General features: G+C 36.0%; 2 protein-coding genes across 2 annotated transcripts in view; one reads left to right on the top strand and one right to left on the bottom strand.

Moving 5' to 3' along the window:
- Nucleotides 1-721: 721 nt before the first annotated feature.
- On the bottom strand, nt 722-17,512 carry LOC140166396 (cilia- and flagella-associated protein 95-like). Its single transcript, XM_072189850.1, has 5 exons — nt 17,174-17,512; nt 12,290-12,401; nt 9,863-9,987; nt 5,011-5,140; nt 722-2,346 (listed from the first exon to the last, which is right to left on the bottom strand). Exons 1-5 carry the CDS (start codon nt 17,275-17,277, stop codon nt 2,158-2,160), a joined length of 660 nt encoding a protein of 219 aa, XP_072045951.1. The 5' UTR covers nt 17,278-17,512; the 3' UTR covers nt 722-2,157.
- A 157-nt stretch (nt 17,513-17,669) lies between these two features.
- LOC140166905 (syntaxin-7-like) overlaps nt 17,670-27,098 on the top strand; it is a 36,546-nt gene continuing 27,117 nt past the window's right edge. Inside the window, exons 1-4 of the mRNA XM_072190391.1 lie at nt 17,670-17,852; nt 19,785-19,919; nt 20,292-20,336; nt 22,719-22,784. Coding sequence (XP_072046492.1) covers nt 19,838-19,919; nt 20,292-20,336; nt 22,719-22,784 — 193 coding nt within the window. The 5' untranslated portion in view covers nt 17,670-17,852; nt 19,785-19,837. The remainder of the gene's footprint in view (nt 17,853-19,784; nt 19,920-20,291; nt 20,337-22,718; nt 22,785-27,098) is intronic.

Raw genomic sequence — 27,098 nt, 5'->3', positions numbered from 1 at the left:
AGTGATAAGACAAAATCAAGGAAAATGGCCACATTTTAGTCAATGTTGGAGGAGTGTCTGTAGCTGCAGAACTTATTTATCAATACTGCTATTTCTTCCTTTTGCCACTATTTTTCATCCGAGAAACCACCTAATGACAGTTTTATTGACCAATCCTCCACTCTCAATCCATTCCTAAATAAGTTCAATATTAATTTTCTCCCTTTGTGGGATCAACGATAGTGCCTTTATCACAAGACAATATACTTTGATACTTTACATTATACATGGTTGTTATGACCAAAATCAAAGTTCTTACTTTATTTGTGCACACATGATTTAGATTTCAGTTTTACAATAATTATATTAGGAATGGACATGATCTTTACAGTTATTACTTCCTTAATTTCAGTCTCATAATGATAAAACTTGCTTTCAATAGTATCAGGAAGTTTCTTATAAAAATAACTGCATAAGTTAGTACGAGACCTTTAAGGGCTCATATTGAAATACTTTTCACACAGAAAGAAGGCAGGATTCCCCTCGCTAAGTGCGTGCCTCAGGAAAGCTCGGTCATAAAACGGATGGATTATATGCATCAGTGATACACCCTGCCCAGGATTTTAACAAAGAAGGCTAGCACAGGAAAGCTGCAGGATGGCGCACACCTTCCTGTGTAAGGGAATTTCAATATGACCCCAAACAGATCTATATATTGTAAATACGTTTTTTGTTTTTCAACCAATTTGATGTACTAATAATATTAACACAAATCTTTTCTTTCATGTTGTTACAAAGTATTAGGGAACAAATCAAAATATTGACGATGTTCAAAAACGAAAGTGCTTTCATTAGGAGGTGACTCCACCCTTCCTCCATCTAACGTAAGTTTGATATGTTGAAAATTCTAACCCGAAAGATCAACTTCGACCGCTATTTTAAATAGTTTTTTACAAATGTAATCTGACTTTTTGATCCCCTCCCCCTAATGAAAGCAAAAAAAAAATTGTTTATAGAACATTATCAAACTTTTGGTTTGTTCCCTAATACAAATTATTAAATGGATAAAAAAGTTTTCTTGAGGGACAAAAGGACTTTATTTTCAAGCTTTGTTAATTTTGTGGTTAAAATGCAATTAACTCTAAAAACACATTCTAAATATCCCAACATGATTAGAACTGGTGCAATAAAACACATAAATTTAAAAAGTAATTCGACGTAGATCCATGATAAATGCTGAAGTCTCAAATCATAGATGGAAAACTTTTATATGTGACACAATCTGATATAACAAGGTCTACATTACATTCCCTGAGTACACCGATGTGATATTTAGTCCACACTAAATAGTCGTGCGATAGACCTATTTTCATGCTCATTCACCTGTGTAGAAACGGCCTTGAGCATGTAAAATAGTTACTCTTTGTTTTAGCATAACAAAGAATAAGTTCAAAAAATCTCAGTGTAAAGTTACTGATTGTAAATTGTCTCATTTACATAACAAGGAACAACTTTAATAATTAACGCCCTTTTGATCAATTTAGTTGATAACTGGTTTCTCATGCTTATTATGGCTGATTCCGTATATCTGTAGCCAACTGTCCGTAGCACAGTTGAAAGGAAATAATGAGCTTTCAATATGCCAATTTTACCGATTTGTTTTTAATCTCAAGTTGTCCCCTTTGGCCTGATTGTATCAGATTAAGTCACATAAACAAAGAAAATATAATTCTTGAACATCATCAGCATAATTGAATTTATTTTATAAATATTATATTTACTAGCAAAAAGATATATTCTCACCATTTTGAATTTTTTATTAAAAATAACATGATTCCCTCTGCATACAAGTTGAAGTTTTCAGTTCATGTTTTTTTTTAATAATCCAAGCCACTCTTTCATTCCATTTAAAAAAGGGTCCTCACAGTTTAATTGTTTCAAATCATGCCACTCCATGATGGTACTTCAAAATTAAACCCATTAATGTACCCCTCCCCATCAATGTAGCCCGCCCACACCCATTAATTGAATGTACCCCTCTCCCCTACCCAAATTCTATCAACTCCCCATCTTGATTCTAACAATACTGTACATTTGTTTTTGCTATAAAAAGAATGAACATTTTGCACAAAAAAATAACTACAATAAATTATGAGTCTATATTACTAGTTTCAATCACTATTCCAACACCTGTGGTATTGTATTTGTCGGTGGAAATGTTTCTCGTTTAAGTTGCGTATTAGCGTAGATACCACTTTCATCTTGCCACGTATTGCGTCCAAATCGTCTGTAATCGGATGCATCTGTAAACTGGCTATGGCATTTTCTGACGGCGTTGGAGTTGTCTACAAAATCTGGAGGCTGTTCCTTTATAGTGATTCACACAAAAAACAAGGTTAGCTATGAAATTTTGTTCTATCAAATATACAAAAAAGCAGAAAATATCCTAAGAAGAGCAGAATGCTCATTTTGAATGTCAGACAGGGTTGTAGTTACAGTGGGCGGTGGTGGGCGGCAGAGCCCACCACTCAGTTTTGGAGCCCACCACTCACATGCAATTTTAGCATTGGAGCCCACCACTCAGAGTCCAAAATTGCATAATTTTGTTGAATTTGTCAAGAATTTAATCAATTTTTACAACAAATGGTCAAATATGCAATATTTTCATCAAATGCCACCCAGCACTAAAAATATCCTAGCTATAACCCTGATGTCAGAATTGGACAGATTGTTCAGAAATTAGATCATTTGGACAACAAACAAAAGTTGTTTGTGTCTTTCTATAGCTGCATATCTCAATTTTGAGAGTGATATATTACCATATTTTTTATTTTATTTGAGAAATCCGATTAAGGTTCTTTTTTTTTATGCACTAAGAAAATAATTCCAAATTGACTTTCTTCCACAATCAATACAACTTTCAAAGTGACTACACAATTGCATTACATTTTCTTGAAATTTTTTTGCACTTTTTGTCTTCCTTACTTCACTTATGGCATACAATTTTGTAAGGCAACTTAAAGGGGTATTTCATGATTTTAGCACCCTCTTTATAAGGTATGGTTTAATAGATATCCACGAAAATTTTTTCAGTTGATTGGGACATTGAATTTGTGAGTTATGCACAATTACATGCATTACCCTGTCCCATATGCTATGTGTTGTAATTTGGGACTGCTGACAGATCACAAATACAAATTGGATGATATCTTTGTCAAAGATCAAATCTGCAAGAATGCTTATGCACACAAGTAGTCCAAAGTTTCTGGTGGTATACATTACTCAACTTTTTGGTGTAAGTTGGGATGATGAGGTTGTGGATCACAAAGTGCCCCTTTAAAAGGGCATTTCATGATCCACAGCATCACCCCCACCCCCAACTTTTCTCAAAACAAGTGGTGATTTTTATAACTCTGAAACCTCTGGCTACATAATGTGTATGTGCAAAAAATTCCTTGCAGATTAATTTGTTTAGCAAAAATATCATGAAATTTGAATTACGTTCTGGTACACCAGAACGAAATTACAACACACTGTCTATGGAGCAGTGTAATATACACAATCATGCATAACTCGCAAACACAAAATCTGAATCAACTGAAATTTTGGGAAAATGTCATAAAAAGAGGATGCTAGGATCACGAAATCCTCCTTTAAGAAACAAATATATACAAGGTCTGAATGTGTAGTTGCATGGTATTATTGTTTTGTTTTCAGCACAACTTACTGATACAATTCGTCGCTGTTTTGGCACAGTCGTATGACGATTTTTGGGCAAAATGAGTTATATAAACTTTCAAAATCTATGAATGAAACTCTATATATTCACAAAGTTTTGAGACCTAAATGTAATTAGTTAATGAGATATGGCACTAATTAGTATGATACGACGTGGTTTTTATGTAACACACCACAAAAAAAAAATCTTCATTCTGTGTTTTGGCATACAGTCGTATCATAGTCGTATCATGATATGTCGCCATAGGCCACCGTGTATCTGCAGTTTCCTATTGTTTTGGCATACTGTCGTATCACATGGCGTATCATATATTTTTACATAGGTTGTCAAATTGTGCATATTTTGGCATACTGCCGTATGAGTTTGCAGATTAATTACTTCTAATTAGTGAATGAATAAAAAGTTTGTATTATGTTGAGAATAAAGACAAATATATTATTGATTATATTCTTTGATAATAATAAACATATTTTACTTTGGTGCTCTCCAGTGGGTCTTCAAAAATTGGAAAAACTTTAAATGCGATTTTCTCAAAACGGCAATTTTCGTCATACGACAGTATGCCAAAACAGCGACGAATTGTAATGGACAAGGAGGTTTGATCCATTATTTATGTGTTTTAACCCTAATTCCCCTGTGCTTTTTGGTGTCCTAGGTGCAGTTTTGAACCACAAACAGAAACCCCTCGGGTGCCGGGTATAGGGATACGATGCCACAGGGGTCTACCTTGGCCGGCCAAGCTTTCTGTGTCCATATGACTGTTCGCTTGATCATTGATGGCACAATCGCATTACATGGGATACCTGCGCTTGCAGATGCAGTTGTGAATTGAGCTTTTATCACGTTTAGTTCGGTTAGGGTTATTGCATTACAATGATTAGGAGTGGATGTGAATCTGAGGTGGAGTGGACGTGAATTTTATCATTAACTGTATTTGCCGCAAAATTCAAAAGCAGTAATGGAGAGAGAGCAGATAACTATACACTGTAAATGACCTTTGTCTCCATTGTGAATTAAATCTAGGACCTCTAGGGTCCATTTCACTAAACTTTTAACCCTTCGTAACTCAAGTAACCGTTCGTAAATTTCCGAATACCCAATACTGAACGTAACTTTACGAAGGGTCCCTGTAGTTAGTCCCTATTATATAGGAAGGGTACCGTTCGTAAGTAAGTTTAGTGAAATGGAACTTACGACTTGTTGTATTAATTACGAACGATTTTGAGACTTACGAAGCTTCGTAAAGTAGTTGAGTGAAATGGACCCCTGATACAACAACTTTGAATACTTACTGGTACTGGTGTATATGGGAATGGAGGCTTATAATCTGCCCTATTAGTGGTCTCCATATGCTGTTTGTCATGCTCAGGATGATGCCTCGGCAACACAGCTCCAAAGCCTCTCTTAGGGTGCCCTGTATCTCTGTGTAGTGAGAAAACAAGAGGAAAAAAATCCAAGAGGTAATAATTTAAGTAATAGTAAAATTCATGTATGTGTGATAACATACTGCACAAACTTCTTTTATGGCACCCTCCCTGTTTGTTGTGATTGGCAAAAAAAAGCAAGACAATCCTACCCCGGAATCCTACTACTAAATTGAACAGAAAGAGAGACTAATTTGGCATCTTGGGCCTAAAGAGTGACAATTTTCCCAATATTCTGTGTGGTGTTTCGTTACCTACTTAGCACATCAAAATATGTCACATCAAAAGGCCTCAGTACTTGACCTAGACAAGTGTGTGTGTGGTGGGGTAGGGGCAGGGGGCAGGGTGAGATAGGAATGTCCACCTGGTACCACCACTGGTTTTCTAGAACTTTCTCTATTCATCTTTTGAAAGTTTTATACTAGAGCCCAAGAAATTGTGTTCTGTTGATGTTCAACAGAAAAAGAAAAGCAAAACAAAAACAGAGCAAAGCAAATTAATACAAACAAAAGGAAACAAAACACCAAAAAAACAAAAGAAAACAAAGCAAAACAACACAACACAAAATAAAGCAACACAAGGCAAAAAAAACCCCAAAGCAGTCAAGTCAGCAGTAACATAGCCCTTAATGTCCCTTGAAACTTTTATTGCCAATGAAAACTTACCAAATAAAATCCCATTATTCATTTTTGTCATAAAATTCAACAATTAAAAACAAAAACAACATACAATACAAACAAAAAGAAACAACCATCCTGAACAAAACTAAATCAAAGTTATTATTACTTCTAGTACAAGTATACTTTCATAGTAATAAAAAACACATATTCAAAAGTTTAATATTGTATCTGGGCGAATGCTATTTTGTACAAAAACTAATTCATCGCCTACTTTCACATAATATTCCACATACCAATACACAAGAAAATGTCAGTAAAACAATGTGCACTATTACAGGCCACGTCGCATTGGTATTTCAGATTAATCTTCAATTTCTTGCGGCTGCACCGTGATTGGAAATGATTGGCTCACTACCATCCTGAGGGAATCCAAACCCATTATCAAACTATACGTGATCATCCAAAATGTACTTTGGGATTACATGTATTACTTTTCTAAATCACTGAGAGCCTTCTTAATTACTAAAACCCATTGGTGGAAATATATTGCAAACCTACAATCATATCAGTGTTTCATTTTTGCGTCAGACAAAAAAAACCATTACTCAAGTTTAACCTGTCAAGCTTTGATATTGCTCTTTGTTAAGCAGGCCTAATGAAAATCGAAATGTAAAGTAGGTTGCTTGCCTCAGCTATGGCATAAATAACAAAACTATCAATATACATACTGATGTACTGAAAAGAAAATCTCACTAGTAAATAAATACTGTCGTGCTGCTATCACCAAGCCCATATCTCGATTAGCATGGCTACATTTTGCACTTTTGTTCGTTCTTGAGATCCAAAATTGTTATTACAATATAATCACGATAATCAAGAAATTGTTTGACCTAGTCTTAGGGCTTCACAATGCTTCCCATTTTTTCATCAAGATTTGAATTCTAAAGCCAATTCTAACCAATTTCACCCTCTTTCACATTTACTTGACAACAGTCATGGGGTGCCTATAACCTGTGCCCCAAAGAGGCTGATTTTGAATGATTTCTCTGATGCTCCAAAAGCCACATCCTCAGGCACGCTACTGACAGCGGATTACTGCAGTTGGACCCTTTTGAAGCAATAACAACTTGTCTCTGACATTGATCTTTTTAAAATTTTTTAAATGCTACATGCCAAAAACTAGCTTCTTTTACAAATTTATTAATTCTTCGGTCCAGCATAAGCTAAACCTTTTTTCTCATATTTTCAAAATGTTAATTGAGCACATATAATGTAGCACTACTTTCGGGCTCTATTGCTTTTATATACAATCCAGAGAGGTTAGCGCTTCGGTTGAACGCCTCACGCTACGCGCTCAGATGCTCGCGCTACATGCTCGCTAAGTCCGCGAGGGCCACAAACTGTGACTTATATAATGAAGATAGGATTTTTTTTGCTCATGTTGATAGAGAAAATCCCTACAGTAATTGGCATTTTTGCTTGAAGTGGCCTGTTTTGCTATTTGAAATGGCTAAAACCCCGGGGCTAAAACATTTCATACATGTCAATATCTTGCTTCAAAAAGGGTTGGGTTGTGTTTTTTTCACAGCAGTATACCAAACTATGTTCCACGTATAAGAATTCCCTATTGGAGGACACAGCCACGTCTTTGCCGACCACTTAATATTGATATCCGATCATCCCTTAATAACAGCCAGAAATGACCCGGTTTGTTAAATGAGACAAAACCAACCTAAATTGATATTTTAATGGGGAAAAGAGCTATTTATAAGATCTTACTGATTACTTCTATGACAAGACTAATCAGAGTTTCTCAATAGAGTGATAGATTTATAGTTTTGTCTCGGGATGTACAACATGTACTTTGTGAAGTACCTATGTAGATGATTATTATTTAAAAAAAATTCCAAGTAGGGATGTTCAGTCTGGATTTTTAATTAATAAAAATTCCCTTTAAAAGGGAAGGCCAGCCTCAATGCAGAAGAGGTCTTGTAAATAGTTTGGGTCACCGTGAAAGGCATTTTTAGGATCACGCTTACATCCATGTTACATGACAGTTCACCAAACCATCAATGCTGAGAACATGCACACTGAAACAGCAAAAGCATTAACTCCTATAACTCCTGTCAACTCTTAATTCATTACTCCAAATTGTTCTGTATTTTTGTCTTTACTGCTTTTTACCCATGCTTATTATTAAAATCAAGAAATACACTGCAGTTGTTAGTTAATTCGCTATGTAAACTCAACTTACATGCACATTTTATTTTAAAATGATTTTATATTATTTCGCAATGTATAGTTTACTATAAAGTAGATAGTGGCAAGCACATGATAAAAGGACTGATCATTCACTACAATCTTCACTTGAATGTGTTGATTGTTAGTCCGAAACTCCTGCAAAGCTATGGACATGGCATCTTACCTACTCCATTCTGTAATAGTTTGCATTGTTTGTTTTCTCAGTCTTCAATCATTTTGTTGAATGTAATTTTATGAATCAAATAAAAAAGATAGAAAGTGGCCTCACTTTAGTTATGTGTCATTTTACAGTATTTATAATTTATAAAGTAAGACAATAATTTATTTATTTTCTATAAGTGCATGCCAAAATATGGGATATATTGTTCAATATTATAGCTAACCCCTAAAAACTTTATTTTCCATCGGATTTTTCAAAAATTAATGTTAAAGATAGCAATAATATCATCAATAACATTTTGAGTCAATTTTATCCATAAAACGATACAGGATAGGATAGATAATTACTTTGACTTCAATGTGGTCCATATAATGAAGATTTTGATTCTACAACATTATTAGATATGTTATCAACATCAATTATGCACTCACAGGCAACCAAACATCATGCTATGCTCAGTAGTCCACTGATATGACCTTGTTCCAGTGATCATTCCCGCTAATTACTAATTGTTGACCATGTCATATTTTTGATATGCTGATTTCTGAACAAATTTATGTTTATATATGTAGGCCTAACCTATGATAACTTTTTAAGTCATAATTAATTCAAACATAACTTTGGCAATACTCAATCGTTTTCGTTTGTTGAAACGGCAAAACATACTTTCTTTTTTTTTTTTTTCTAATTAGCAGACATCAAAAACATTTCCACCACAAGAAGTAAAAAAAAAAATTCATATCAATAGAAGAAGGCTATAATCTTAGCTAATCTTTAGTGTGCACAAATCCCATCTCAGAATTAGGTACCAGCCCTATGGGCTGGCGAAAAAATAAAAATAAATCATTCTATAAATCCCATGCACAGAAAGCTTCACAAAAATTTTGCAAACAGATTTTGACAATTTTTTGAATTTTGTTCAAAGAATTTCAGTTAAAAGCAATTTTAAATTGGTGAAACAAAACTGCCTATTTACGGTATGTATTGTGGGTCATCATATTGGGGGGCACCAACCATGATTGGGGGGCACTGGGTCTGATGGGGGACACAAGCTGTTTTTGGCAATTTTCATATGATGGGATTTTCTACATTTTGCGATTGATTGGGGGGGCATGTGCCCCCCCCCATGATGCTACGTCACTGCCTGTTTTATATACTTCATTACATGTCGTTTACGCGTGCCATGGCATAGTGCCGCCTTATCCGCACAGTATCGCTGTGCTACGTGAGCGGCTTGGCATTAGATACGCCCGTGCGACGCGCAGGGCTAGCTTAACAACTGACTACTTTTTTGTTTACCTAGGATAGCAACGGACCACATTTTCACTGATTTTGAGGTCAATTCTTGACCGTTTTCAACCAAATTTTCGCATAACTGTCTCGGTAAGTTCCTCGATCTCCCATATGAATTTGACGACATTTGGATTGAAACTGACGGAGCCTTTATACACATACATAGATAGATACATACAACATTCCCTATTCATAGTAAGATTAATTTAAATTTATTTTTTTAAATTTTATTTTTTTTTTTTTTCAAAAAATAGAAGAAAATAAGTTAGGATCGGGCCTAACTTTTAATAGGGTATGTCGGGTTACGCCAATCAAACAATTTTTTAGGCCTTACATAAAACACACTGACAAACAAAGAAACAAACAATTGTATGCCTACTCTTACCTATCAAGATCTGCTAGACTTGATGTGTCTAAGTTAACTAACGCCTTCCTAGTCTCTTGCTCTTCAAAGTCTTTCTTCAGATAAACTTGATCTAATGATGCCTTTGTAGTTGTCAATGGAAATGACTACAGGAATATAAACAAAATAAAAAATCACAATGTAACATTCATGTGCATTGTTTTCATGATGATATGGTTTTTATTTTTGCAGAAGCTATGCATAAAGTGTAAAAATTAATAATAATTTTATTGTTCCACGGAAATGAAGATTTTTACAGTACCGGTACCGTAATGTCCGTATACCGAAAGTATCTTCGGCAAATTGAACCACATCTTGTGACACATGCAATTTACCTGAAAGTGACAACCCAGCAAACACAAAACGTTTTCGACATCATTCGCAAAAGGTTATAAAAGGTTGTCAGAAAACGTTTAAATGTCGGGTTATATAAAGGGTATATTAAGGGAATAAAACGTTTTCATAACCTTAAAAAACATTTTTTGACAATCTACTGCTCAGCAAACAAAATGTTTTACAGAAAACGTTTAAATGTCGGGTTATATAAAGGGTATAAAAACGTTTTAATAACATTCCGAAAACATTCTTGAAAACTTGATACAAAACATTCTAAACAGAATGTTATTTTGGGGTTGAAAAAATATTTTGCAAAAATGTTTGCCCAAAATATTTTCAATAACGTTTTAAAAACGTTTTCATGACCTTTATATAACCCGACATTTAAATGTTATTAAAAGGTTTTGAAAAAAACATTTTAAGAACATTTCTGTGCTTGCTGGGTTCAAATATTTTGACATAATGTTTTTAAGTATTGACAAAATATTTGGCAAAAATGTTTGCAAAATAGTTTGCAATAACATTTTTTGAAAACATTTAAAAAATATTGTTGTAGTGTGTTTATCTACAAAACGTTTTAAAACGTTATCATGACCTTTATATAACCCGACATTTTAATGTTATTAAAATGTTTTTACCTAAACCAAAAGCCAACATATAACTTATTTAAAACGTTTTTAAAACGTTTTTGTGTTTGCTGGGAACTTACATGACTCAACAAAACTTAACATAATTGTTATGCCACTTCTAGCCAAAATGTATGATCTAATAATATGAAATAGGTTCATTTTTTCAAATCTGATTTTTTGGCATAGGCCTATCGTAATGTTAACACATGTTTCAACTTACACCTAAATGGAATTAGCCAAATTTGTTGTGGTTGTAGGTCAACAGAGCAATTATGATCATTATGACTTTATGTCCGCCATTATAGAACTGCATGTTAAATGACCAAAATAGCCAGTGAGGTTTCTTTCACTTTCCCTTGTTACTTAGGCTTTTAGGACCGCTGTGCATAATAGACTCAAAATTAAAGAGAAAATCATTGTTTGCATGTAATAGAAATTGTTATGGTACAAAATATACAGAAAAAAAAATTGAAAATACCATAATTTTTCACTTTTATATTTTTTTTACTGCTCACTAAAATAGCCATTTTTCTTACGAACACATTCACAGAATTTTTACCTCCCTCCCCTTTTTATGCATACTGCATAACTTAAAATGGAGAAAATTATGGACAGCCCCTTAACTGAGAGGTTAAAAAAAAACCACACTTTTTTACATATTCCAATAACATTTACCAGGATGACCAAGACAAACCGACCCTATTAAGAGACCCCTTGCCAAACATTTCCAGATTCTCCATACCCCTAGGATTTATGCTAATAGTAATAGATGGTACACAGGGTGTGCAGTAGCAGACCCCGAAAAAAAAAAATCCACAAAGGTCCACTGGCAGAAAAATTGACAAAAAAAAAAAAAAAAAAAAAGGTGCAATTTTTAGGGAATTATGTCAACAAAAATTTGCATTAAGCGCACTTTTTTGAAACTCCACACCCCCAAATGTGACATGGTCAAGGGGAATGAGTCGAATGACATTGTTTTTGAGATATTGTCAAAAACAGTGTTCAAATTCTTAGTTTTATATTGTTTTCAGCCATTGATAATTTGCTCATTCATAACTTGGTAACCAGATGTCCAATTTTGTTAGTGTTTGCATCAACATGTAGCATTCGTAAACTGCCAGAACATAATGTAAAAATCGTGAAAATTGCCAACCATGTTTCCCCTTGATCCAGACCTTCATTTTTGCTCAATTGCACCAGAGCTCCTACAGCTCCCCTTAACAACATTTCAGAATTATGATTTACTGAGCTCCTCACTATGTGCTCCCTATGTTTTAATACAGATATTAAAAGATTGAGCTCCTTGTTGAGCACTTTAGCCCAGGAAAGTGATTAACAGAGCTCCTGCAATTTTCAAAAATGAAGGCCTGTTGATCATGTCAGAAATAAATCCTGTGTAGGGTTACTAGCAGATTATGCAGGCTCTTACAAGATTGATACTTACCCCATCTGTGACATTGCCAATTCTGTTATAAGTAGCTCTGTGTAGATTTCTCTGATCTATTCTCTCTCCATTGATGTCATATTCTTTAGGCTCTGCTTCTCTTGCTTGATGCCTAAAAGGACAACAACAACAACAAAATTGACTGGAATTCTTTTAGCAATAGCTAAACAACCACTATTTATTTAAGGGGATACTACACCCCTCGATAAATTTGTGTCTATTTTGCATTTTTCTCAAAAACTAATAACACAGTGATAACAAAAGTTATGTATATTATAGGGGCAAGGAATCCAATTACTACACTGGAATTTCAGTGACCCAAGACAAGCGGTTTGTTATTTATGATCAGAAATAAGGTACCGCTAGGATGTACCTCGTTTCCTATCATATACGAACCGCTTGTCTTGAGTCACTGAAATCTTAGTAAAGTAATTGGATTCCTTGCCCCAAAAATATACATAACTTTTGTTACCAGTGTGCAATTATTTTTTGAGAAAAATGCAAAAATAGTCACAAATTTACCACATGGGTGTAGTACCCCCTTAAAGGGCAACTTTGGGGTCCAAATTTAGACCCCCTACTCCAACTTTAAATGGCTGCCACAGAAAATCCGTAAGAGCTACAGACCTCAAATTTGCAGGTTTTTAATATTTTTACAGGTACAACATATGACTAAAATATAAAGCAAATCTGAGGGGGTCAGGTGGGCGCCTCCTTGATTTCATATGGAGTGACCCAAAGTTGGCACTGTCATAACTGTGCTGATTGACAAGTGGTGAACTGATGGCATGAAGCAGAAGTCCACACATGTACTGACAAGTTCTGAAGTAGAAGCTGTCTCGGACGTTAAGGGGTACTACACCCTCTATAAATTTGTGTCTATTTTACATTTTTCTTAAAACTATGAACACAGTGGTAACAAAAGTTATGTATATTATAGGGGCAAGGAATCCAATTACTACACTGGAATTTAACTTTTAAGTGACCCAAGACAAGCGGTTTCTTATTTGATAAGAAATAAGGTACCGCTAGGATCGACTAAGGATGTAGGCCTACTGTATTTACTATCATATATCCCGGGGGCCGGGGGGTACTCAAGTTTGTTTTGGTAGGGACGTGCGCTGAGATTTTGGAAGTGGACCCATAAATATACCAATTTTTCAAGAAATTTGGACCCATTGATATACCAAAATTGTCTTAGTAATTACAAATTTTCCCAAAATTTGGGAAAATTTTGGCTAGATTTAAGGGCTGGGGTATGAACGTTTGGACAGTATTTATTGTGGGAAAATTAGAGCACATCAGACATATCGAATTGCATTCTGAATACTGAAGATTGCCATTCTGATATCAAATAATTTTGATTTTTTGAAATTCGCAATTTAATACACATTTTATGGCAAATCATTAAAATTGATATTTTGATATTTAACACTAACAGTACCGTACTTGAAGTAAACTTTATAAATCTGATGATTTATACTTAAAGTGTATGTAGGTGGGATGAAAAGCCGACAATCAATTGAAAATTTTTCCCAAAACACCAAAAAAATCCATATCTTCAATATGAAAGGTCGAAATTTTCAATTGACCGTCGGCTTTTCCTCCCTGCTACTGCAAGGTCTTAGCTAGCCATGCATCCACCCGTCTTTAAGACCCCCTAATCTAATTTTAGACGGGTGAATTTAATGGATTTTACACATGTGATAGCTCTAAAACAGATGATTTTAAGGTTATATGAACTTGAGACTAATTCAGAGTGACATGTAAAGGCCAAATCAGGACATATTTGACCCTAGTGACCCTTCCAGTCTTCAGTCTTTATGCTCCTAAATAAAGCAGATAGCTTGTCCAAGGAGAAATGTGCTGCTCAAAACACAGGTGCAGATGTGCCAATAGTGCAGGATATGTACAAGATGTGCGAGTAAAAATGAACTCTAGATGCTTAGAGAACCTGGTGGACTGCAGAAGGCTGTCATAAAGCTCTAACTGCAGGGAGTGCTGCTGACTGGAAGGCTTGGACTGATGTTGATGTTACAGCTTCCACAGGCAGGCAGTTCCAAATTGGTATCGTGCTGAATGAAGAATGAATACTTGTAAGTGTCCCGAGATGCTCTGATGGGCTGATACCGGAGATGGTGGGTTAATCTCCCAACGGTTGGATGCAGTTTGATGATGGGTGGAAAGTTGACATTTATGAGTCCATGATGTATTTTGTGGAACATTGAACACTGAATGAACAGTCTCCTTGTTTTAAGAAGGTCCAGATCTAACTGGTGAAGTAGTGGTGTGACGCTAGCCCGCCTATCAAAGTTTCCACAAATAAATCGGGCTGCTTGGCGCTGGACTGTTTCCAATGACTTGATGTCCCTAGATGTATATGGGCTCCATGCTGATATAGGTATAGACAATGGGTATAGACAAGTTGTTTTATATTTGAGGGTCAAATTTTGGTGTCTGCTTGGACGGGTGGTTTCTGATTTCTGCCTAAGACTCTGCATAAGTGCTCATGCGCGGATTTAGAGGGGGGCACAGCTGGCCCGTGCCCCCCTTTTGGCGAATCCCAAAAAATAAAAAAAGAAGAAAAGAAAGAGAAGGGGAGGAGGGAAAGAAAAGAAGAAAAGAAAAGAAAGGGAAAAAAGAAAAGAAAGAAAAAGGAACAACGTAAAAAGAAAGAAAGAAAGAAAATCTTCGGGCCTATAGCCTAATAAATCTGTAGTGAGTATCATACACCGGGGTGGCACTCTCCAGGCACGGATTCAGGGGGCGGTGCCCACTTCCTCCCCCTCGGGAAAAGAGGAGAAAAAGAGAAGAGAAAAGGAGAAGGGGAAAAGTTAAATTGCACGTAATTAGTAGGCCCATGCCAAAATAAACCGCACAGTAGCTCACAGTCTGGTCATGGTCTGGTCTATGATCAGAAGTAGGCCCTATAATACAAGTATATAGGCCGGTTTCTTTTAGGCAGTGCTATGTTGATTACTGCTGACCCGTCGATGATGCAGGGCCAGTCACATTTTATCACCAAAGTCAGTATTAATACGGACTCAATGCTGACTTCGATCCACATGCATTAAAATTGCGAATCTCCGAGTCTTAGGCCTATAGTGTCAGTGTAACATTTTACATTACAAATTGAGTTCTGGCCCTGTTTTGTTTTAAAAAGCAATGATATACTCTCGTATAGTGTAAAACAGATGCACCAAATGGCTTCAATTGACCTTCATTTTGCAAAATTTCAAAAATTTCGGAGGGGGAACATCAGACACCCGCCTATATAAACAACTGCCCGTTTCCGCTTCTGTATAATTTTCACACCCAGCACTCTGAATTGATACAATAACAGTGAAAAAAGGTGGCTTCAATTGGCCTGTCATTTCGCAAATTTTATATTTTTGGCTTTTTCACACTCAAATTTTACACCATAATAGTGCCAAAATTGGTCCACCAAATGGCTTCAATTAGGTTTTTATTTTGCAAAAGTTTCTCATTTCTGAGGGGCATCCCCTCAGACACCCCCCCATGTCGGGCAACGTTATGGGTACATATAAAGCAATAATTTTACAAAAGAGGTCAAAACTTGTTCACGAATGGCTTCAATTGGGCAGTCTTTTTGCAAATTTTAGGCTTTTTCAAACTAAATTTTTACACAATAATAGTGACAAAATGGTCCACCAAATGGCTTCAATTGGGTCTTCATTTTCCAAAAGTTTCTCACTTCTGAGGGGGGCACATCCCCTCAGACATTTCTCGTCGCAAGAAGCCCGGGATGCCCACTTCATGCCATTTCTTACATTTTTTTTCAGGAGTGTGCCCCCCCTTTCTCGAAATCCTGGATCCGCCGTAAGTGCTACATACACTTTAAGAATATATCATTAGATTTATATAATTTACTTGAGCACTGTTATATATCAAAATTTGAAAATATCAAATTTTTATAATTTGTCATAAAATTTGTATAATTATATTGTGATTTTCAAAAATGAAAATTATTTGATATCAGAAAGACATGCTTCGTATTCAGAATGCAATTCGATAGGTCTGAGGTGCTCTCATGTCCCACAAAAAATACTGTCAAAACGCAATAAACGCTCATTTTAGATCCCTTAAAGGAAAAATTGGGCTGTTTTTCGGAAAAAAAAATTCATATACCAAAATAGGCTTTGAAAAAGGGTCATTGATATACCAGAAGGCCGAAAATGCTACCCATGTTTGCGGCAGGTCCCCGTATGGTCATTTGTACTGAGTACCCCCGGTCATATATATTGAAGTGCTGGATTCCTTGACCTTGCCCAAAAATATACATTACTTTTGTTACCAGCAGTGTTCGAAATAAGGAAACTATGGAGGTTGTCCCCAGGACAACTAAAGCATGAATTCTGCTTGTCCTCAAAACATTTTGGTTATCCCCAAAATAAAAATGTTATGTTTTTGAGTGCAAAGAATCCAAAAAGTGGTTGTCCAGGGGATAAGTACTTAGCTCAAAATGGTTGTCCCCAGTGATTATTGGACAAGAGGACAAGAGGATAAGTGCTTATTTCGAACACTGGTTACCAGTGTGTTATTTTTTGAGAAAAATGCAACAAATTTACCACACTGGGCCGGGTGTAAAGTTAATTTTTTAAAACTTCTGTGGTCCGAGCTGTTCGCCAAGCGTCTACGAGCGTACACACAGAAAAAATAAGCAATCACGCTGATTGGCTGATCAACGACTTGACAACAAGTCGGTTGACCATTGGTTGTCTGTTCGGCGCGTAGTAGGCGACCTTGTCACTTTTACGCCAATGTAATTCACCAGCGCGTACCCCGACCACGGAAGTTTAAAGAAAACAACTTTAGTACCCAACATGCCCAAGACAAGTTAAGAGTTGAACTTGTTGAGCTTACCAATTAGAATTTAAAGTTGGACGACTGTAATTCATATGATCAGACCGCAAATATAAAGAACCTTTACGTTCCACGAAGTCTGGAATTCCCACGTAGTTGTTCATCGTCAATATACAGTGTATATAATTTTTAACTGTTTTCTGTGAATACACGAAGTAAGCTTACACGACAAAGCCCATTCGCTCCGTTTTGCATGTGTAAATGTTGTTGTTGTTTGTGTTGCTGCGCTATCAACTCATAATAATTCGCAACAACAAATAGTACAAAACATGAGAATAATTATATGAGCACTTAGTCATATTAGTATGCACAATAAGATGATTTGAAAAATTATAATATTAAAAATGAAATATTTATGTTTTAAAAAGTAAAATTATGCAAAAAAATCAACCTCTATGCGTAATGATTTAAAGCATAGCGTGAGTGAATCGCCCTAGAAACCTGTTTGACCTTTTGACCTCTGACCCAATTTGACCTCTTGACGGATCATGTGATAATTTGTAAACATCGGCAATCAAAAAAATCTTATGTTGGCGAATTTTAAGCTAAGATTAACATAATTTCCAAGTCATTTTCACATGTTTTATTAATGTGAATTTGATCAAAGATATCTACAATACTTCACAACAGCTTGGAAAAATTGCCAGGTACGTACTACTCACAAAAATCATGAAATAAGGTAGTGCTAAAATTCGGTAAGCTTAACACTGAACACTTTACATGTAGGCCTACACCCCAAATGCACTTTCAGTTTCCCATGCGTTTGAATGGGAATTATTTTGCCTACTCGCCACAAGTTTGGGGAGCACATTTCTTCAATATTTTGACAAGTTGACATCAAATGTATATGTTCTATTCTATATTGTTTGGCAATAAACCAATAATATCTTTTGCCAATAGTACGTCCAAAAAAAGCAGGTAAGCCGATGGCACTTCCTTCTTTCCTGAAGCGAGGACCAATTCAATTCTTTCAGAATGGCAGTGATGCTGGTATCTTGCCCATAAGTGTTGGACACAAACCTTGCAGCCCTCTTCTGGACTCTTTCAATGGTGTCAATGTTCTTCTTGGTAAAGGGATCCCAAGAAGCTGTGGCATAGTCTAAGTGGGGTCTAACGAGCCAAGTACAATTTTTCCTTGACAGATGGAGCACAGTGATAAAAATTTCTTCTGATGAAGTTAAGCACCCTGGTTGCTTTTGAGGTAGCATACTCTGTCTGTTTGTTCCAGCGAAGATCACGTTGAAAGTGGAAAGTTGTGATTACTTTGTGTTTTTGATCGCAAAGTCCCTGGGTGCAAAGTCCCCAAGATCTAGAACAAGGAACTTATACGATGTCCTCATTCACAAACTGATACAATCTGTCCATGCACGAGCGGTCCGAATTTTGAGCCATACAAGTTTTCGTGGTGAACTACCAAGATCGGATATTTTTGTTCAATATTTTTAGCTGAATGAAAGTTCTTTCATTTGAAAGAGAATTAAATTACCTAAACAATAAGGGCAGGGCTGTCAACTCTCACGCATTGGCCGTGAGTCTCACAAATTGGGTCACTTTCTCACGGTCTCACGCCAAGGTAGTATAATCTCACGCCTAGGTAGTAAATCTCACGCAAAAAGCTGGAAAATGAGTAAAATCTCTTGCATCGTCATGAATAATTTGCTGCTCCTACCCCCCCTGCTTTTCACAATCTCGAGCGCCGTGGCTCAAACAATCATGGTACAAAATGAACATTGGAGTCGGCAAATCCCGGTATGCCTCTGTCTCACGCCAAGCAATTCGAAAATGTTGACAGCCCTGATAAGGGGTCAATCATGTTTCTAGTGCATATACTTTTGAAGTTACAGACAAAAATTGTGTCATCAAATTGCCCAAAATTTTGTGTGTGAAATTGTGACAGCAGGCACATGTACAATGTACACTACTGTATGTGACCCTAGATGGCCTCCTATTCTTTACTGTAAGAAAACTGTTTTGGATGGTCTTGATTAACACAACTTTGCTTGGTGGAACATGGATTGCACTATGTGATAGTTTATGAATCCAGTATCATGCCAGTACCAACATAAGTCAACATCACAAAAGTAATTTTTAGTGATTTTCATCATTGAGCCCCACAGTAAAGCCATTTTTGGACCGTACATGCACATTCCACTTCCCTATGGACGAATAGCGCCACCTATAGTGTGTGATGTGAGCTAGCCTACCTTCGGCAGAACTTTGATGGTGTATTGTAGGACTGGCATAAAACCCACAGCGGAAGATCGTAAATTGGTCCCAATAAGTTTATGAATCCACACCGCATTTGTGTGGCCGGCACATCATGCGAATTGTGAAATGTACACAATAAGTTCCCACCGTAGCCCAACATAACAGTCGAAAAGAAAATGCTAATTTAATCTGGATCTGGAAGATACTCTCAACGTTTCCTGATTGAAGCCAGACGAGAGGCTGTCCCTTCCTGTCGGTCAGGGAATTTTGTGAGGTCTGCTTAGTCATAAAGTTCTGTGTTTAACTAAAATTTTTACAGTAAAAAAAGATTTAAAAACATGTAAGTTTTATTCACCTAGAGCTAATGTTTTATAATCCAACTTTGTGATCGATGTGTTTATAGCTTTTCAGTGATCCTATTGTCTCCAGTGTAAGAGACTGATCCTGCTGGCCACAATGGCGCAAGGTCGAGGTGAATTTGGTTATGGATCTATGAATAAGCCAGAGGCAAATCCATTCGGGGATCCAGAGCAAATAAGTAAGTACACATTAATTCAACAGAACAATTTACTTCTGACACAAAATTTAAATTGTTTTATTGAAGATTGTAAATTAATTCTTTGAATTAAAAATGAAAGTACCACAACAAATGTTGCCTGATAATGTGGTGATTATTTTTGAAAATTGACAAAATATTTAATAAATATGGGGGGACGGGTATGGCCGATGGCACACAAAGGTCAAAGGCCCACACCATGTCATCTGGCTACCTTCAGGCCAATGCTAGTTCTCATGACTCTTTGGGCCTGGATCATGTCATCTGGATACCTCTAGGCCCTGATAATCATTACATTGTGTGTTTTAATAATTAAATCCATAAAATTGATGTAAATTTATATATTTTGCTAAGGTTCTGATGTAGTACCAGCAGCTCACCCAGGGTCAGGCGATGGAGGTATTTAGACTTGAACTCATTGCTTCAGTCATACACATCAAAACATCAAAGTCTGCTTTGCTTATAGGGTACACATATGCACAGTGTTAGGGTTGCCAAAAAAATTCAGCCCAAATTGCGGGTCAAATAATTGAAAAGTTGCCCAAATTTTCTAACCATACATGAATGTACATGTAGTCTTAACCATTGGTTTCTGTGGGACAGGGAAAAAACTTTATCGACCGACCAAACGACCCATCTATAAAAAGTGATCTACGTACAAACAAACAAACAATCTTTCTTATTTGGCCTTACCTGGTGTTGATTTTCATATTGGAAGTTTAAAACGTGTACCAGTTGCATAACAATAAAATCTTCAAACTGTTACAGTATTGAATATTAATCATAGTAGGGGTATTTATAGCAACATTGCAATTGAGTTCAATTGAGTTTCAAGTTTTGAAAAAAGGACCTGTAGAGTTTTGGGCCTATTAATGGACCTGACAATTTTGGTTTCATTTCTAAATTATTATTATGCATGTGGTTGGAATCAGCTAAAAAGTAAAAATGGAAGAAATTTTATGATTTAACTTTGTCTTGGCAACTAATCCTAACTCCTTTAGTCCATGATTTATATTGGGCCTAAAAAAATTTGTTTGATTGGCGTAACATAAAAAAAATTAAGGTAGGTCGGTGGGCAATTTTTTTTTACACACACATGTTAAGCTGTAAATTGCGTATGATAAAGGCCTTGGAACATTTTTGTTTCTTTTTTTTAAATTTAATTTTGTTTTAAATTAAAAAAAAAATGTTGTAAAAAAATAAGAAAAAAAGTCTAGGGTCGGGCCTATTTTTAGGGTCGGTCGGGTTACACCAAGCAAACAATTTTTTTAGGCCTTGTAGAAAGCCCAGAATGCCATAAAACTGTCTTCAACGGCAACTATCTATTTGTCTACAATGTATGTTCAAGTAGTGTGAACTTTCAGGGGTATTCCCTCCCTCCAACTGAGTTTTAGAGTCCACAGATTAGATTTTTGTCCCAATTACAAGTGAAAGCAGCTATTTTGGTAGCCATCTTTGAAATTTCAAAATGCTTTTCCAAGGGTGCTGCAGTGCCATCACACAGATCCTGAACCAGTAAGTCTTGGATATTACAGAAACAGCCAAAAACATTGTCCTGATTTCAGGAAATGGAATGCTCTTTCAAAAAATTGGTATTCAGGGGAAAAAGTGAAAAGAAATTTCATTTCCATGGCACTTACATGTCTGCATACAATGTGTTGTATATCATGTTTATTACCATTTGGATAAACTTTTCATCCATACCTTCTAAAAATTACTTAGGTTTATAACATTGCTTTGTTGATAACTTGGCTTGTACATGAATGGGTTGCCTACATTTATATCTAAGAGCTAAGAGAACAAACCCAAATTTTGATGATGTCATATGATGAAAGTGCTTTAGTTCAAGGCTGACCCCACCTTTCCATGAAACGTAAATGTGAAATGTTGAAAATTCCAACCCAAAAGATCAATTTTTACTGATATTTTAACTAGATTTTTACCAATGTAATTGGACATTTTGACCCCCTCCTCCCTTGAAAGGACTTTCATTTAGAATGTAGGACATCATCAAGATTTTGGTTTGTTATCTAAGTCACTGACTTAATCACCGGGATGCGATAATTAGGTTGAATACGGTAGATGGTTCCTGGTGAAATAAAATTACTTGCAACTCCATTGACCTGCTAACTTGTCTCCTGTGCAAATTGTTAAGTTCCTTATTATGACCATACATATGATCAATATCTGTTCCAGATCCGACGCGACGAGCCCGGAAACTTGCGCCGCGCTGTAGAAGACATTCCATGCGGTTTTGTACTTTCTTCGCAGCTTGTCCCTTTGGTCGACTTCATTTTCAAGAAAATTAAGAGTGTATTACACTCTTAAGGACATCCTCTCATAATTTGAATTTTAACAAAAGATGTAAAGACAAAATAAATGGACTTTGCCAGATGTGTGATTTAAACGATCTTGAGGATGAATTTCATTTTTGTCTCGTTTGTCCTGCCAATAAGGCTCAAAGAGAAACCCTCTTGCCATCACACTTCTGGCAAAGTCCAAACCGCAATAAATTATACTCGCTTTTCACAAATGTAAAAATCTCAGTTAATTTAGCCAAATTCTTGTATATTGCATTTTGTATAAAGTCCTCCAAGGACAACACTGTATAATTTTGTTTTTTCTCCATGGGCCGGTGGCCTAAAGAGTTTGTTTAATAAACCTCACTGAGCATGTTTTGCTCAGCAAATGATTAAAAAAATATGTTAATTAACAAAATGCTATTGATCAAAATTAAGTTCATCAAGACTCAAGTGATTTGTTGTTGTTTATTGTTTACAGGTCAGAGTGACTATTCAAAATACTCCCAGGAAATCAGCAATGGAATATTCAAGATTAGCAGTAATGGTGAGTATCTTATTCGCACAAGTTTGAGGAGTGCTATTTATCACACTCCTCAATTTTTTAAAACTCAAAACCTGTCATGTGATCATCAGTTCGAGGATCTCCTTGAAAATATGAAGAGCTTATTTCCAATCCGTGTTAAGTCCACAACCCCATGTGTCTCATTTACTTGTGTGATACAATCACAATTACTTTGACAAGTTTGACAATTAGCAACAATGAGTTGTACCATCAGCAAGCTATTATTTACCATAACAATGCTGCATAACAATACGCAGACTATTGTTCTCATTTGGGAAACAAAGGCCTCACACTGTATTCAGTATTGGTACTGTGCGTTTGCTTTGTAATGGTGCATCCAACCACAAACCCTAGGTCTGTGATCACAAGTCATTGCAATATCGCACAGGGAAATCAGATACATGGGTTTGTGGACTTAACACGGTTTGGAAATAAGCTCTTCATATAGTACATAATGGCAGAACTGTGCAAGTAGTGAATAGTATTGGAAATAGAATCTATATAAATAAAAGGAAGTCGCTAAATCTTGTCCAGAAGCAGGCTCTGAGATGCTTTCACTTTCAGCTCTGATTTATTCGTACATTGATCGGGTACATATTGCCATTAAACCATCTGACGTTCATTTTTGCAAAACTATTCAATCACTATGGAAATAACAAAAAAAAACGGTCGGTTGCTAGGCCGTTGAGGTCAATTACCTTATGGGTCAGGTCATGACAGCAACGCGTCAAATGTGAGCGGTGTCCAACATGCGTGGTAAGTGGTGAGTCACGCATCTGCGCGTACACGGCTCCATGGTTTCACACGCATTGTGGCGCATGGTATGGACGCACTTAATGTTGGCTTACTGTGCGTAGGCCTATGTATGTGTACGTGACTGACTGCTTCTCTGAGACGGTGGCGGATCCAGGAATTTGGGAAAGGGGGCACACTCAAAGTTTTTGCCGACACCTTTTTGAATGGCCACGAAGCACCATTGTGTCCTGCGCCGTGCAGCCGGCTGTGTCCCCTCAGAATTGGAAACTTGGTTAAAGCAAAGGCCTTGAAGCCATTTCGGGGGATCATTGGGTGTAAGCTGATGAAAAGGGGGGGGTCATTGGGTGACAGATTTGCAAAAAATATCCACTTTTCAGAGGGAATGGGTGAGCCCACTTTAGTGGAACTACTTGAAAGTTCACATTTTGGAAATTCTGCGGCCCCCGCAAATAAATCCTGGCTATAATGTAGGCCTAGCTATTAACAACACAGGCTCACTTAAAATGTTTTGCTGCAACTTTTAAACATGTTGCTTACATATGTTTTATACCATTATAACCCGAAATTGAACATTTTTCTAGCAACTTCTAACATTAATGTTTTATGTTTGTTGGGATAAAGTTCAAATCAACCATTTTGTTACGAGCTGTTTCAAAAGGAATCTGAGGGATTAAGTGAGTAACAACATTATCACAGTTCTGGATATTCACTTAAAGGTGAACCTCATTGAAAATAAAGTTATATATCAATGAAAAGCTTATGATTTCAGGATACTAAAACTTATTTTTTCCGATTTTTTTGATGGCCAATAAAGCTGAAAATTAAAAAAAATGAATGAATTTTTGGTCTTTTTTAAGGCGCCCAAAAGCACCCAAATCAATCGTCTATGACCTTGTGTACCTCGAAAACACGTAAACAAGACTTGCTACCTGTACTTTGCAAGCTGCCCGGCAAGTCTGATTTTCACAATAAACATGATAAAGCCTGAAATTAGAGGAATCTTCAAGTTGCTGGTCCCTTCTATATATATTAGAAATAATAGAATTATTGTCAACACATGAATTTTCCGTAAATTTTTGACAAAATCAGTCATAACTGGCTGGGTATAACTGGGTAATTGAGTTTGAATTTCGCGCGGGCGCTGGGATCAATCCCATGCGCAAATGCTTGCTGCTACCGAGTACCGTTCATGTCATGGACTGAATAAACATGATCGAATAACAAATTAAATACTTGTTTGTGACATTCCCTATTCTTGATTCATTTTAAAATATCTGATTTAAAAAAATATCGCCTTGCAGTAATCAAAAAATTAATAAAGAACCGCCGATTTCGTCAAATCCAGCCCATATAAAGGTTTTCATATTTAGCGCATTAGGTAATACATTCTTTCCACACAATCACGATTGAAAGAAACAGATACTCGGGCAGATACTTTATGATAAAATAAATACAATTTAGGCTTAGTAGACCGTTATTAAATGGAATTCTGATATCTGAATAAAATTAAAATATTGTCACTTGTGTCACGATTCTTTAATGATAGTACAAGCAGTGTACGGTACTGAAAAAGTGAAACATTCATGTTTTATGGATTACCGAACACGATCGCGTCACATTGCTGAAAAAAATTGCAGGGTCGGATATACACAAACACAGCGACTCGCTTGGGCTTCGTCCGCCCGGCAGCACTTATGCGTTGTGTGTTCCATATATCTGTGGTTTCATGGGGTGTTTCAGCAGATTTGATCAATCGTTCCCTTATATTTGGAACATTTACAGGAATAAATTTTGCTGATGAAGTAGCAATAAGTTGGAAATATCAGAATGTGAATATCAAATCGGTCATTTTGTCTGCAAGTACAGTACAGTCGCGGATACTGAACACTCGGCGTAGTGAGACTCAGTCACTGAGCTCATCCCGTATGTATCTATATACAAGTTCGCTTATCATACATGACCGCCATGACCGGTTGTAAAGCTAAGAAATAATTAAAAAATCCTGTACATGTACCTTATTCTATTCCTTCATTTTCTCATAAGTTCATCTCAACTTGGTGTGACGATCTGAACTGGTAGCACTAGCAGTTATTTTTTGCAATCTGTTTTCATTCGGCGAATCTTCGCTCTTCGTGCTTCACTGTAATATTCCCTATGCATATCGTGGATGGCTTGGCCTATCCCAAATCACCCCGGCCAGCACTTTTCCCATTTGGCTCAAAATATGCTAAGGTGTCATATTATAGCCATATATTTTGACATCTTTTTTTTAAAATAATAATTATAGAAATGGAATATTTGCTAGTTTAGTTGCAAGTTTAGGTAGTAAAGACATAGCATACACAATTTAAGTAAAATCCTTTCACTCTAAATAATAAAAAAAATAAAAAATAGCTGTAAAAATGCCTATTTTTACACTTTTATTTGTAACATGCCAAGAGACGCCTTTTTTCAACAGCTTTTAATTTTTTTTATGGATCCTTATAGAAATTCATGTGACCTGTTTCCCAAAATGGTGCAGTAAACCAATCAAAAAAACAGAAAGAGGCATTATGAATTATAAGTTAACAGATCAAAAAAGGATTTAAAAGTTTGCCTTATGATGTTACTATTGTCTGTCAAACTTTTGATTGATTTTGAAGTCCCTCAGTTTTTATAAACAAAGACTTGAAGCATAAACTAAAGGGTAAATCTATTGTAAATAACTTCATTTCTCCATATTATAATCAATTTGTAAGTGGCTGCCATCTTTTTGAACATATAACAATTTTAAAATTTTTCTTGAAATGTCTGTCAAATAGTAACATACGCAAGACGGTGCTGTAATTCCTGCTAAACTAGGGTGATACAGCTAATTATGCTACATGACATAGCATTTAGCCCCACCTAGCTTTGTGGCACTATCACTTTGTGAGGAGAAGCATTTTTGATGACACAATCCATTGTTAAGTGTTGTCTGTCTCACCTTTGTACGCAAGTAACATACGCGAGATTTGTATGTGTCTGTCAAAAGTAACATACGCAATACGTTTACAAAAATTAAAAATCACTTGATGTTCACATTATGATGATAGTTTAGAGTTTATAAAAGTGTTTTAAAACATGTGATTTATAAACTGCATGTGATCTTTATTCAATTTTCCATCTTGAACTACTGTTTTTGCCAAATTATTATTCTGTATGTTACATTTGACAGACATCTTGCGTATGTTATGGCTTGACAGACACACATATTTTATTTATAACAATTTATCCTCCTTATTGTAATATTTGGACACATTTTTTTCCACAATCAGTTGCTGTAGGTCCTACACCTAAATAACCACAAAATACCTTATGTAATACTTTATAAATTTTTATTTGATTGCAGAAAATCATCAAAATTGTGTCTGTCAAATATAACGCACATAAGGGCTAGAAAATTAAATTTGTGAAGTAAATGGTCTATAACTTATCTTTCTTTTAGTGTATTATGAACGATATATGTGCATACTATAATTTAAACCTGGTTGGAGACCAAAAGAAAAGAGCTGGAAAAAT

The sequence above is a fragment of the Amphiura filiformis genome, chromosome 12 (assembly GCF_039555335.1).
Source record: "Amphiura filiformis chromosome 12, Afil_fr2py, whole genome shotgun sequence".
Lineage (NCBI taxonomy): Eukaryota > Metazoa > Echinodermata > Ophiuroidea > Amphilepidida > Amphiuridae > Amphiura > Amphiura filiformis.
Note: the sequence above shows the minus strand (reverse complement) of the source record. Positions and strands in the feature narration are given on the sequence as shown.

What these genes read in the sequence shown, in the direction of transcription:
- LOC140166396 (XM_072189850.1), bottom strand. Translation starts at nt 17,277, where the DNA reads ATGAACAACTACGTGGGAATTCCAGACTTCGTGGAACGTAAAGGTTCT. An exon ending in CCAACTTTAAATTCTAATTG is followed by an intron (nt 12,402 to 17,173) that starts GTAAGCTCAACA and finishes TTGTCCTTTTAG; the next exon opens with GCATCAAGCAAGAGAAGCAG. An exon ending in AGTCTAGCAGATCTTGATAG is followed by an intron (nt 5,141 to 9,862) that starts GTAAGAGTAGGC and finishes CTCACTACACAG; the next exon opens with AGATACAGGGCACCCTAAGA.